General features: G+C 27.4%; 1 protein-coding gene across 2 annotated transcripts; it reads left to right on the plus strand.

Annotated features, from left to right (window-relative positions):
* Positions 1-1803: 1803 nt before the first annotated feature.
* LOC133819042 (protein WVD2-like 3) lies at positions 1804-6171 on the plus strand. 2 transcript variants are annotated; one of them, XM_062252185.1, is made up of 7 exons: positions 1804-1958; positions 3895-4450; positions 4811-4899; positions 5004-5091; positions 5188-5259; positions 5429-5539; positions 5693-6171. In XM_062252185.1, exons 2-7 carry the CDS (start codon positions 3899-3901, stop codon positions 5975-5977), a joined length of 1197 nt encoding a protein of 398 aa, XP_062108169.1. In that variant the 5' UTR covers positions 1804-1958; positions 3895-3898; the 3' UTR covers positions 5978-6171. The 2 variants fall into 2 exon arrangements, with proteins under 2 accessions (XP_062108169.1, XP_062108170.1); XM_062252186.1 differs by lacking the exon at positions 1804-1958 and adding an exon at positions 2043-2165.
* The last annotated feature ends 6655 nt before the right edge of the window (positions 6172-12826 follow it).

Genomic DNA, 12826 nt, shown 5'->3' on the forward strand with positions numbered 1-12826 from the left:
AGGGTTGATTTTATAATAGGTTTCTAGTAATAATTTTTTTTTTTAAATTGCAACTTTGTGGTTTCACTAAAAATAATTAATGATACGAGTACACACAAATATTATACATATTTATAAAGTAAATCATTTTTATTTAATGGGACTAATTTTAAATAAATATAATTGGTTAAAGTAGTTTATCAAATGTGATTTATGTGTACATATAAAAAAAATTAAGTTATTTAACCATTCAGGGAAAATAAATAAATTTGATTTATTTAAAAAAAAATTCATCAATGATAGAAAAAGACATGCAAGAGTGTAATATTTATTTGAGTGTTTCATTATCTAATATAGATTTTTAGTTAGAGGATTAATCTCGTTCGTACATCAAATATAGTCGTTGATTAACAACATACTTTTCAATTTAATATCATCTATTAATTGTTAATACCTATATAGAGGGAAATCTAGAGGGGTTTCACTTCAAACTCTATTGGTAGGGCTCTCAGTGTTTACAACCCGTGAATAATTTTTGGTGTGATTTTTTTTTATGACCGTGTATATTGTAGCTATTTAGAGCATCCTGCAAATTTTCAGAAAATTCCGAATAGTTTACAGTACCGAAAACTAGGTTCAACCATATTGTTATACGCGTGACTAATTTTTTTTATGCGCATGGAAAACAATATGTTTGAATCTAGTTTTCGGTACTGTAAACTATTCGGAATTTTTTGAAAATTTGCAGGATGCTCTAAATAGCTACAATATACACGATCATGAAAAACAGTCGCGCCGAAAACTATTCACGGGTCGAGAAACACTAATAGCCTTACCGATAAAGCTTAAAGTGAAGCCCTATAAAAAAAAAATGTATATATTTATATATATATTTCAAGACTAGTTGGTCAACATGACAAAATTCACCCTCTTTGTATTTATATATAAATATGGAGAAACTTTTAACTAGAGGCATCATTTTTATTTTTACCGAAGTGACATTTTTTATTTTCTATATTTAGAGAGAAATTAGAACCCAAATTTTTTTTATGGTGACATACATTATAGTTATAACAGATATTCTGCCAATTTTTAAAATTTTTTGAATAATTTACAGTACTGAAATGAGAGTTCAAATGATATATTATACGAGTGCCTGATTTTTTTTATACGCGTGAAAAATAAAGTATTTGAACAATTTTCGACGCTGTAATTTATTGAAATTTTTTGAAAATTATTAGAATACCTACTATAACTATTATGTATATTGTTATAAAAAAAAATTAGTTATAATTTTTCAAAATAATGAAAATAGACTGTATAGAAAAGTATATATAATATATATATATTGGACATACATATTTTTATTCTTAAAATTTATATTAATAAATTATTCATATATTTTTTTTAAGGTGATACATACTATTTTAATGGATGGTTAATCAATCAGCGACACAGTTTCATTCTGGTACGTTGCTGTGGTGCTCTTTAATTCTTTTTCTAGTTTTCTTCAGCAAATTAAATTTTAATTTTTGAAATTTTATTTATAGTTTTTTTATTTAATTTTAAATAAAAAAAATGTGGTAACGGAAAGTGTTTTCTCCATCAATTTTGTTTGTTACATTAAATACAACCATTTATAAAAATTTAATATCTAAGCTGCAATTATGTCTTTATTTATTTTTGCAGCAATTTATGTCTTTATTTATTTCTTACACAAAAATATAAAAAAAAAAAAAAAAATTCCATCCCAAAAGAAAATAACAAATAAAAAGGGTCAATTATGCCGTTAAGAAACGGCGTTCATGCAGACGAGGCACTCAGTATGTATAAAAACGAGCAACAGAAACACCCAAAAACAAAAACCGAAAAATAAAAACAACACAGCTTGCTAAGCCAAAACCCCATTCAAATCTCTCTCTCTCTCTCTCCCTTCGCAGAGAAAAGCATTCAAATCTTTCACAGATCGGACTGAAATCGTAAGTTATTTACCACATTTGCCACTCTATCCTCTTTCATCTCTCTTCTCATTGATGGTTTTTGATCCGCTGTTTCTGGACTCTTTTCATGTCAATGTGATTCCGTTTTGGAATTTTTGTTTATGTTTCAAATGAAGAAGGTGTCTTTGTTTGGTTTCTGAGAAAATGTACCCAGGAAGGCTTCGCCTTTTTTAGACTTGTTTATGAGTGAGTCCACAGCTTTTTATATGGTTGTTTATTCTATTAATTTAAGAGTGAAAGTAAGAAAAGAAAGGAGTTAGACCAAACGAGACTTGTGATTTTGAGAAATCTTTTTCTTATTGTTTCAGCTATATATAAAAATGTATATTGGAAAACATGTCTATGCCATTGCCACTGGTCTAGAAGGGCCAGAAAAGCTTTTTGATTTTTTTGTTCTAATATATCATAGGATATACCCTTTTGCTTCAAGCTTCTCCTTTTATCATTAGATCTTGGTTTTGTTATGATATCATTGTTTCTTGTTCTTATTTTCATTTTTGGTGTTATGGATTACCTTTAAATAACTATTGGTGTTATGCACATCATAGCTTTTATTTTATTACCTGTAAATAGCTATATCATTAGAGTGCTTCGTTTGGTGTTCATTGGCTGTTGTGGTTTTTGCTTAAGTAAATTAAAAATGGTTCCTTTTCACCAATTTATTTTTAATCTACTATATAGTTTGCTCAAACATTGTTATCTTTTTGCTGGTTGAGTACTACATAATCATTTTAGATAAATTTGTCACATGGTGCATGGCGGTGTGTAATTTCTTGAACAAGTAAGTAACATATGTAAAAAGTGAATGGTTTCTTGAGTGTGTGGGAGTGTGGTCTTGTACAAGTAACATATGTACAGAGTGAAATGGATAATCAAATGATGATTTTTTACATCTGCATGGTTCAAAATCAATTTGGTTTATATTTTTAATGGGTCTCATTATAAAGTTATTTGATGTTTCAATAGGAAGAAATGGTTGTAGATAAGGGACTTCATTTTTATAACTAGTATTGTTCTTGAGACAAGAATTTCCAATTTTTTTATTTTTTGGAAAAAGAAGGGGATTGTGGGAAGAGGATATAGCACACACCGTTATAGAAACAAGGGTTTTTACATCTGCCTTTTTGAGTTTCCATCGTAACATGTGTATTACAATTACAGTTTCTATTGGGGTATTCATTTCTACCCTTTGTACCCATATTGCTTTTTGTCATATTTTGTAATTTAGACAACAAATCCAGAGTCCTATATTACTAGAAATATGTGGTTTATGGTGCACCTAGTTTTTGTTCCTTATTTTCCTCTCTGTACCAGTTCAAATCTCTTGACAATATTAAACTTAAATTTCACATAACAATAACATTATTCACTTCTATATCTTGTGGATAGTTTTTTTACTAGAATTTGTTTGGTGGTGCTTTTGTTTTAATTTTTAACAATATAGATGATGAGATGATTTGTATCAACTTTTGCCTTTGCTTGTTTGCTTTGCTTATAATAAGAATATTAGTATCAATCACAACGCCATACCTTTTCCATACCAAGTTTGTACTGCAGTCATTTTTTATTTAATTGTGTGTGGAATTATTTCATTGTTGCCATCAGTGTATGTGTAGCCCGATAGGAAAATTCTATCCTCCTTAGGTGACATTTCATATATTAAAAGATTAGATTCAATGGATGCTTATCATAATATTGCTGCGTTATTCTCACACTTTTGGAGTTTCATTAATTTGAGTTGCAGTTTTTTGCTGCTTGCATGATTGAGTTAGGAATCTGCACTTCTAACAAAATTTAATAAAAATTCATGCATGCCATATGTTGCTAAAGTATAGACTATAGTCATTATCTATCTTCCCAGATATATGAGTTAACACTATATGGAAGCCATACTAAGGTTTCTTCTGTATTGCAGTGTGATGGGGATGGAAGTTACAGATATTTGCATGGACAAGGAATCAGAATGTGTCATCATTTATCCAAAGGATGCTTCCCCGGATTCAGATCATGAATCAATTCCCGCTGATAATGCTATCACAGAGTCACGTGTGGACATAAATGGGGATCATGAACTCAAGAATTTGGAAGAGAAAACTGAAGTGAAGGATTATGAAGTGAAGGAGTGTACTAATGAAAACAAATCTCAATTGTGTGACAATGAAAGCTCTAATGAGGAACCAAATGTAGTAAGCTCTGATCTAGGAAATGGCCAACCTGTGGAGAAAGCTCATCTGGACAGTGAGAAAACAAAAGATCAAACTAAATCAAGATTATCTGTTAATTGTGCATCAAAACCTGTTGCTGGAACTGTTAAAACAAAACTCACTATTCCTCAACCATTTGCCCTGGCAACTGAAAAACGTGCTTCAAGCGGACCTCGTCCTGCTGGTGCTGTACTTGATGCTGGCAATGGGGTGAATAAATCTTCAAACACAAATAATCTACATCTTAATACTGTAAATAAGAATCAGGTAAAAACAATAACTAAGCCTATGCTTCATACTTGTGATATGAATTTTTTTTATGATTTTGTTTTGAAATAATTCTGCCACTCAATTATACTGGACACGGCTGTGACAGCTTTTAATCAGGGCTGCAGTGCTCTTTCATTTAAGTTGTTTTATAAACTTGTGGTTGAACATCTCACCAAAATAATATTAGTAATCTGGGGATGAAAGCCCTTTGTAATAATAATCTTTGCTTCATGAGATTTTCTTATCTTAAGGCAGGTAAGGTATCTTTAACCAAATTTTCTTTGACATGATTATATGGACTATCCACCACAAAAATTTGAAAGTTCTTGTGACATCTTTGTGTCAATTATTATGCAGCCAGTATCATCTTCAGTACCAAGAAAACCATTGCAACCTGATAACAAGAAGCGTCCTGATGAGGAAGATTCTTGCTCTGTTGTTTCCTCGTATCCTTAAACATTTTGCAGTCTAACATCAGCTTTCTGCTCTTCATTTTCTTAATTGTCTCTTTTCCTTAGAATAAGGTAAGGTTATCCTTGACTATGAGTAGAACAGAAGCCTCTGCACGAAAATCCAGGACAACTGTAGCATCGGCTCCAATATTTAGATGTTCCAAACGCGCAGAGAAAAGGAGGGAGGTAATTTTTTGTCAATTTTTATTATCTAAAGTTTAATTTTCTAAAGCTCAGGGGGAATGAATGAATATTGATTTTTCTTTGATATGATCTTATTAGTTTTATACTAAATTGGAGGAGAAGCACCAAGCATTAGAGGCTGAGAAAACTCAAAGTGAAGCAAGGACCAAGGTTTGATAGTTTCTTAGTATCTTATAGCCAGAGTGTAGCTTATTAACACATAAATGATTGTTTATGTAGAATATTTAATCTTTTAATGGTTCTCCTGCATTTCTTATGGATTTTAATTGTTGCTTTGGTGGAGTTACATCAATTTAATATCTCAATTTTGGAATTGTAGGAAGAGAGTGAGGCAGCCATTAAACAACTGAGGAAGAGTTTAACATTTAAGGCAAATCCAATGCCTAGCTTCTACCATGAGGGTCCTCCACCCAGGACTGAACTTAAAAAGGTCTTGCCAATATTTTACTTGTTCTTATGTTGTTTATAACAGCATTTTTAGATTTTGAAACCAATAGAACAGCTGATACATTTAGGAAAAATTATGTTCACTAGTAATATCGATCCACTGAAGTCTAAATATCTTGATTTGCCTTCATGTTAGCTTCCCCCAACACGTGCAAAATCACCAAAGCTTGGCCGAAGGAAGAGCTGCAGTGATACAGTGAATAAAGTGAAACGGACCTATGGTCATGGAAATCGCCATAGTACTGGTAGTTACAAAGAAACTACTACTGCTAGTTCCATGAACATAAAGGACAAGAGCTACATCGATAATGGCAACAGTAACACTGCTTGCAATTTCAGTGATAATTCTCCACAACTCGATGAGATAAACCAGGGAATTCCAAACGAACAGGAAAATGTTGACATTGTTGTTCATTCCTGAGTTTTATGGTAAGTTTTTCCTTAATTTATAAGCTGAGAAAGGTCTCATTTCTCTCGTAGTCATGCCCTACTGGCTCTAAAATATATTCATGCACTTTGTTTATTCAACTTCTACTTGTTGCAGTGTTGTGTGTAATTTATGAGTGTAAATTTTCTGTAACTTATATGTTTATGTATACAAAAGAGTTTCACTTATTCATATTTTAGCAATCGAAACCCTCCATTCTTTTTTAAAAAAAAAAATGTTGGTATCTAACTTTTTTCTTATAAAAAACAGTAAATGACATTTGGATAGCTGTAGGAGAGAGTACTTAGCAAGGTCATTAGGTAACTAAAATTTCGGGTTTCAGTAGTTAAGATTATTGTGATGTGTGTATAGCCATGCTTGTGGAGATCAAAAGTGAAGGGTAAAGCCGTGAGGAAGGGCCCCAAAAATGTGCTTTTTTTTTTTTTTTGGTAAGAGGGGAAATTATACTATACTCCTTTGTTTTGCTTGTTTCTTTTGTTAAGCTTCATTATGGAAAGCTCTTAAAGCAAAAGAGAAAGAAAAAGAGATGCCCGTGGATAGTAAAGCATCATTGGCGACGTGTTTTATTTTTTGTAATTAACTTGCAAAAGATGTCTTTTTAGGCAAACCGTGTCCCATTTGGAAGCAAAAAATACTAGTCAAAAGGATACTTGCTTTTCTTTAATATCTTATCTTAAAGCTTTAGAAACTTTCTTTTGAATATTTGCGGTTTCAATTGGTGATAGATTGGATTATTAATCTATGATTACTAGCATCATCACTCGATATTAGAATTTCTTTTCCTACCACTCGGATTTTCTTTCGTTAACGACAAATAATTCATACTCATAATAGAGCGCTTTTCATGTGAATTTTTTAACAACCAAGGTAATAAGCTATTGTACCCTAATGGTTGAAAATAGATGTGATAGAATTTATTCCTAAACTATCTGTAACATTTACGATGCAATTTTTGAGGTGATCTAACTCAGATTTTTATAATTGATTAGTGTGTATCTCTTCTCTATAAAAAGAAGTGTGTAGATAAGGGTTTGTTTTTTTTGTTAACTTTAACAAAATATTCTAAATATTTAACCCAACATTCTAAATATTTAGCCTAATTTACTTTTAAAACTAATTAAGAATAGATATTTATTAATTATATTAATATAAATTTAAATTTAAATTCAAATGTTATAAAATATAATTATTACAATAATATTTAATATAATTTAATACAAGACTATAAATTTAATAATTATATTAATATAAATTTAAATTCAAATGTTATATAATAGATATTTAATAATTATATTAATATGAATTTAAATATTATAATAATATATAATACAAGATTAGATATTTAATATTTATATTAATATATAAATTTAAATATTATAAAATATCACTATAATAATAATACAATCTTCATTTTTATTAAAAAATTATAATTTATATTTAAAAAAGTTATCATATTATATATATTTAAAAAACAAATCATAAATAGTGTTTTAGTTTAATTTTTGTTTTAATATGTTTATGTCATTTTTTTTATATATAATATTAGAAAATATAGCCGCGCTTCACGTAGTTTTTTGTAATGATTAAAAACTATATATTTTTAAATATTTTTTGGGAGATTGTGTGTAAGAGATTCATTTTCACCCTACCCATACAACATGCTCTTTATATAGATACGTAAGTGCGCTTGACCGTAATTTTTTTTCATGATAATGTTCATTATATAGCGAGCCTCCTTCTGAATTTCGAGAAATTCTGAATAATCAAAGTGCCAAAACTAAAATTCAAACTACTAGTTGTATGTGTACTTTTATTTAATATTAGTATTATTTTATACGCTTTGCGTTGTTTTTTTTTGTTTATTATATAAATTTTTTAAGATTTTTATATTTTTATAGTAGAAAATTTATAAATCATGACCTTTTGCACAATCATTCATTTTTTTAATAAATATTTTATTAATTTAATTAATAATGTTCAATCAAATTAATATCATGTGTATACATGTTGATATTTTTAATTGTTAAGATATTTTGGTTTTAAATTTGAAATATTTGAAATATCAAAACAATAGATCTTGAAGATAAATGCCAATTTATATATGATTAATTTATTATTATAATTTTAGATATTTTATTTTTTAATTATTTAATAATCATAAATTAAATAGAATAGAATAAAAAAATATAGAAAAATTAGAAGTAGATTAGAGATTTTGACTTGAATTCTCCTTTTATTTTATTTTTTTAAAAAAAATGTGTGCCATTTTCCAATTTTAACATTGTCATTTAAAATATATTTGATGACGAACTTTATAGGTATTATTTATATTTTTGCCAAATAAAATAATTTAATTAATAATGCTCTTAATCAAATTAATATCACGTGTATACATGTTGATATTTTAATTTTTAGGATATTTTGGTTTTAAATTTGAAATCTCAAAACAATAAATCTTGAAGATAAATGTCATTTTATATATGATTCATTTTTATTATGATTTTAGATATTTTGTTTTTTAATTATTTAATAATCATAAATTATATAAAATAGAATACAAAATGTAGAAAAATTAGAAATATATTAGAGATTTTGACTTGAATTCTCATTTTATTTTATTTTTTAAAAACGTGTGGCATTTTCTAATTTTGATATTGTCATTTAAAATATATATGACGACGAACTTTATAGGTATTATTTATGTTTTTGCCAAATAAAATTGCTTCAATTAGCTTATCACATTATTGTCAAGGCAATGACAATATCCCAGATTTTGATTTGTTAATTATTTTACATTATTCATACTTGTTAGTTTTATAAGTTGGTGGGTGTGATAAGTTATTATATACTATTGATACTAAAAGATATTACAATACATATACATATGTCAAATTTTCTATGTAGCAACATATTTTGATGGGATGGTAAATTTAGATTTTTTTCAATTTTATTTACTCGTATCTCTTTTGAAAAAAAAGAAGAATTATTGATAGAAATTATAGATTTTTGTATCATAATTATAAGATTCAATTCAAATTGTACCAAAACTTCACATATATAATAATAATAATATCTTTATAAAATAAATATAGTATATATATATTCACAAAAAAATATTTATCTATATTTAAATAATAATATCTTATAAATATCTCATTTAAATTTAAAAAAATTACATTTATTATTATTATAATCTATAAAATGAATTAAAAAATTAGATTAAAGAAGAAAATAAAAAGAGTGTTTTGAATAGATTTTAGAGTGCTAAATCATCTCATTAAAGCTCTCATTTATATATATACTAGATCTAAGCAACGTGCAATATGCACGTTTGCTTAGTTTTATTTATAGAATTTATTAATTATTTTTATTAAATTTATATTAATGTCATATAAATATCATATTTTAATTAAATAATTTATTTATTTTTGTTTAAGTTTATGTTTGTTATGGTTTTTTGAATTTGGGAGTGACAACAATAGATTATATATTATATGTTTAATGTAATATTCAATATTATACGTGGATTTTAAATTTAAGTTTTTTGCTAGTTTTTAAAAAAAAAAATAATATGTTGCTAATTCACAGTAGATTATATTATATATTTAATATGATATTATTCTAATAAGTGAATTTAAGTTTAATTAAATTTTATTTAAGTTATAAAACGTATGATTTTATTATTTTTAAATAATTATCATTATAAAATATCTCAAAAATATTATCTTTTAATTTGTTTAATTATTTATTATTTAAAAATAATTATCATTATAAAATATCTGAAAAATATCCTATTTTAATTTGTTTAATTATTTATTATTTATAAATAATTACATGGTAAAACATCTCAAAAATAACTATCATTGTAAAAATTTTTATTTTAATTTTTTTAATTATTTATTTTGTTTTATTTAAATTTAAGTGTTTACAAACTACTGTTAAATATAAGAATATTCTGTTAAATATAATAATATTCCGTTAAAATTAATATTAAAAAAAATAAAAAACAGTTAAAACAAAAAATTTACATTATCTACACACTTATTATATAGAAGAGATATAAATTGTTTATTTATTTAAAATTTATATAACAATGATATAAATTTATTAAAAAATATTAATAAATTCTATAAATAAAACTAAACAAATATTTACTTATGTCTAGTATATATATAAATATGAAATTCACACAAAGTGATCTCTTTTTATTTGAGCAAAAAAAGAAATATTATTAAATTAACATTAAGTCCCATCTAATTTCCTTATTAGGTTTTAGTGCAAAATCTTTAACAAAATGGCATTAACATCATTTTCAATAACACCGATCATTTTGTGTAAATTTGGAATATTGGTAGGTAAGGTTACTTTCATCCCATGAATATTGTAAACCCAAATTTCAAAACAGATCACACTCAAATCACAGTCAATGCTTTCCTTCATTGACTACTTGGCCAATTTTGTGCAAAAAGGTTCAATAATTACGTAATTCAATAGCATTGTTTCCAAAATTAGTTTAGTAGAAAGAGTTGAGAGAGGGTCAAATTATTACTAGTGTTAAAGTTAGCTAAGCTAAGCCTAGTTTTAACATAAGTATACAGTGTATTTATCAAGCCAAACAGTGGACTTTGTCCCATCTCTTCTCTGCTCCCATGTGGAGACAGATCATCACTTCTTCAAATATGTAAAAGAAAGTCCAATGCTGTTGCCTAATTTGTGGACGTTTCCCCATCAAAATGGTTGTGTGTGGGTAAGAGTTTATTATTAATTAGTAGGACCACTTCAACATCATATCTCAAACTATAAATACATGTATCTAGAATTTTGTTTTTGTTTCAATACAGCAAAAAATTAAATATATATAAAATATTTGTATGGGACTTTGGATTTTGGTACCGGCAAGGGTATTATTTTTTTTCTCTTTAAAGGGAGTATTATTATTTTTTTTTATGTAATTATGACCATAGTCTAGTAGTAATACATTTTTTATAAAAAAGAAAGTCTCGAATTTGAATCTCTCTCTTAATATAAAATAAAAAGTATTATTTTTTATGTGTCAAAAATTACATTTTATGTAACTTAGGTAATAATTAATGTCAGACCAGTAGTAATTAATATACTTAATTGAAGAATATATTCAAATTTTAGATTATTGGATTTGATTTCAATGGTTTAGATTAAAAGCAAAGCCACGATCTTAAAGACACTGAATTTAATTTAACCTGTCATAGTATGAATATATAAATAAAGAAGTAAATTATACAATATTGAATGTAAAATTTAAATTAAAAAAAATTGTCAACAAACACAGTCAAATTAAAAAGCCATATGGCAGCTTGGGTTGCCAATGGTTGCAAGTAACAATGATCGATTTGTACAAGTTTTTGTATCTCAAAACATTGATAACAAAACATATCCTACAAAATTAATCAAATTATAACGATTATGAGAATATCAGACCATGAAACACATTACCATACAGTGACATTCACTTAGTGAACTTTTATTATTATTATTATTATTATGATGGATTCTTTTAAATGCGGCTTTTTAATTTTTCTCTCCCCTCTGTACCTACTACTTTCTTTTTGTTGGTTTTGCTCAAGCTTTTAATAGGGCAAGTTATGTTTCTTTAAAAATAAGCATGGAATCACACACCATTTAAGGCATTCCCTTAATCAATTAGGGCTATCCCATAAATATACGAATATCAGATCTACTCTTTTTTCTTTGAGTACAAAATTAAAGCGAAGGACATAGACAATCTTCAAAGATCCATATTCCAAAATTTGTACTCTAATCATACTCTTTTTTAATTTTCCCTAAATCAAAAGTCAATTATATAATTTTTCCTATTTAAAGGGTTTAATAATTTGTTAGTAATGATTCTCCATCTATTTAGTGTCATAATAAAATAAAAAACGTGTGATAATATAAAAAAAAATTGTCCTTGTCGGATGATTAATATGACAAGTCTAATTAATTAGCTAACCATGTATAAATTTATATATAAACATTTATAGGGGTAGGCAGCTGGTTGGGAGAGACTTACTTTTTGTACAAGTCTCTATCAAGTTGATATATGCTTAAAGAAGCTCTTGTGTTTGACCTGAAAACAGATCAAATCCTTCCTTTATTTGAAGTAGCTATAAATTTTCAATGACAACAAAATATGGCCTTGATTTTCTTCACCAAACTACATTAACATATCTCTTTTCTTTCTCTTAAACTATCAAACCATATTAGGTAGAGAAAAATGAGGTTGTTTCCCTTTTACTTTTTTAGGTTTTTTAATTTTCTTTTCTTGATTTTTAGGTAAGTCCTCAAACTTTTTTAGTGTTCAATGTTCTTGTTCAACTAATATATTGATATTGAATAATCATTACAAAAAAAAAAAAGTCAATATCCACACTTTTTTTTATATTAAATGTTGTACGCCCTAAATATCCACGGGCTATTAACGAGCTGAGAAAATGCATAATTATATCAGCTGTGTGGATGTCATGTACCCGGGGTTGCTGTTACAAGGTCCTACCTCTTTAGCTCGAGGTAACCTAAGGCTTAATGGAGATTACTAAGGAGTCGAGTCAGAAGTATGGGCACCGCGGGCTGAGACTACATCAAGCTCGAGATACGAGCTTGAGTTGACACCTCTGACCATTTATAAAGTCAACCACGCAATGTAAACGTGCATATATCAGACATCACGTGTCTGATCCACCCCTGAATTCTCGGACACGCAGCATAAACGTGCGTGTTCAACACCCACGACTGGGTTGGGCCGGCCCATTACCCCCCTTACCTGTTGATTAGACCACACTTCAT

This window comes from Humulus lupulus, chromosome 2, assembly GCF_963169125.1.
Source record: "Humulus lupulus chromosome 2, drHumLupu1.1, whole genome shotgun sequence".
In the NCBI taxonomy this organism is placed as follows: domain Eukaryota; kingdom Viridiplantae; phylum Streptophyta; class Magnoliopsida; order Rosales; family Cannabaceae; genus Humulus; species Humulus lupulus.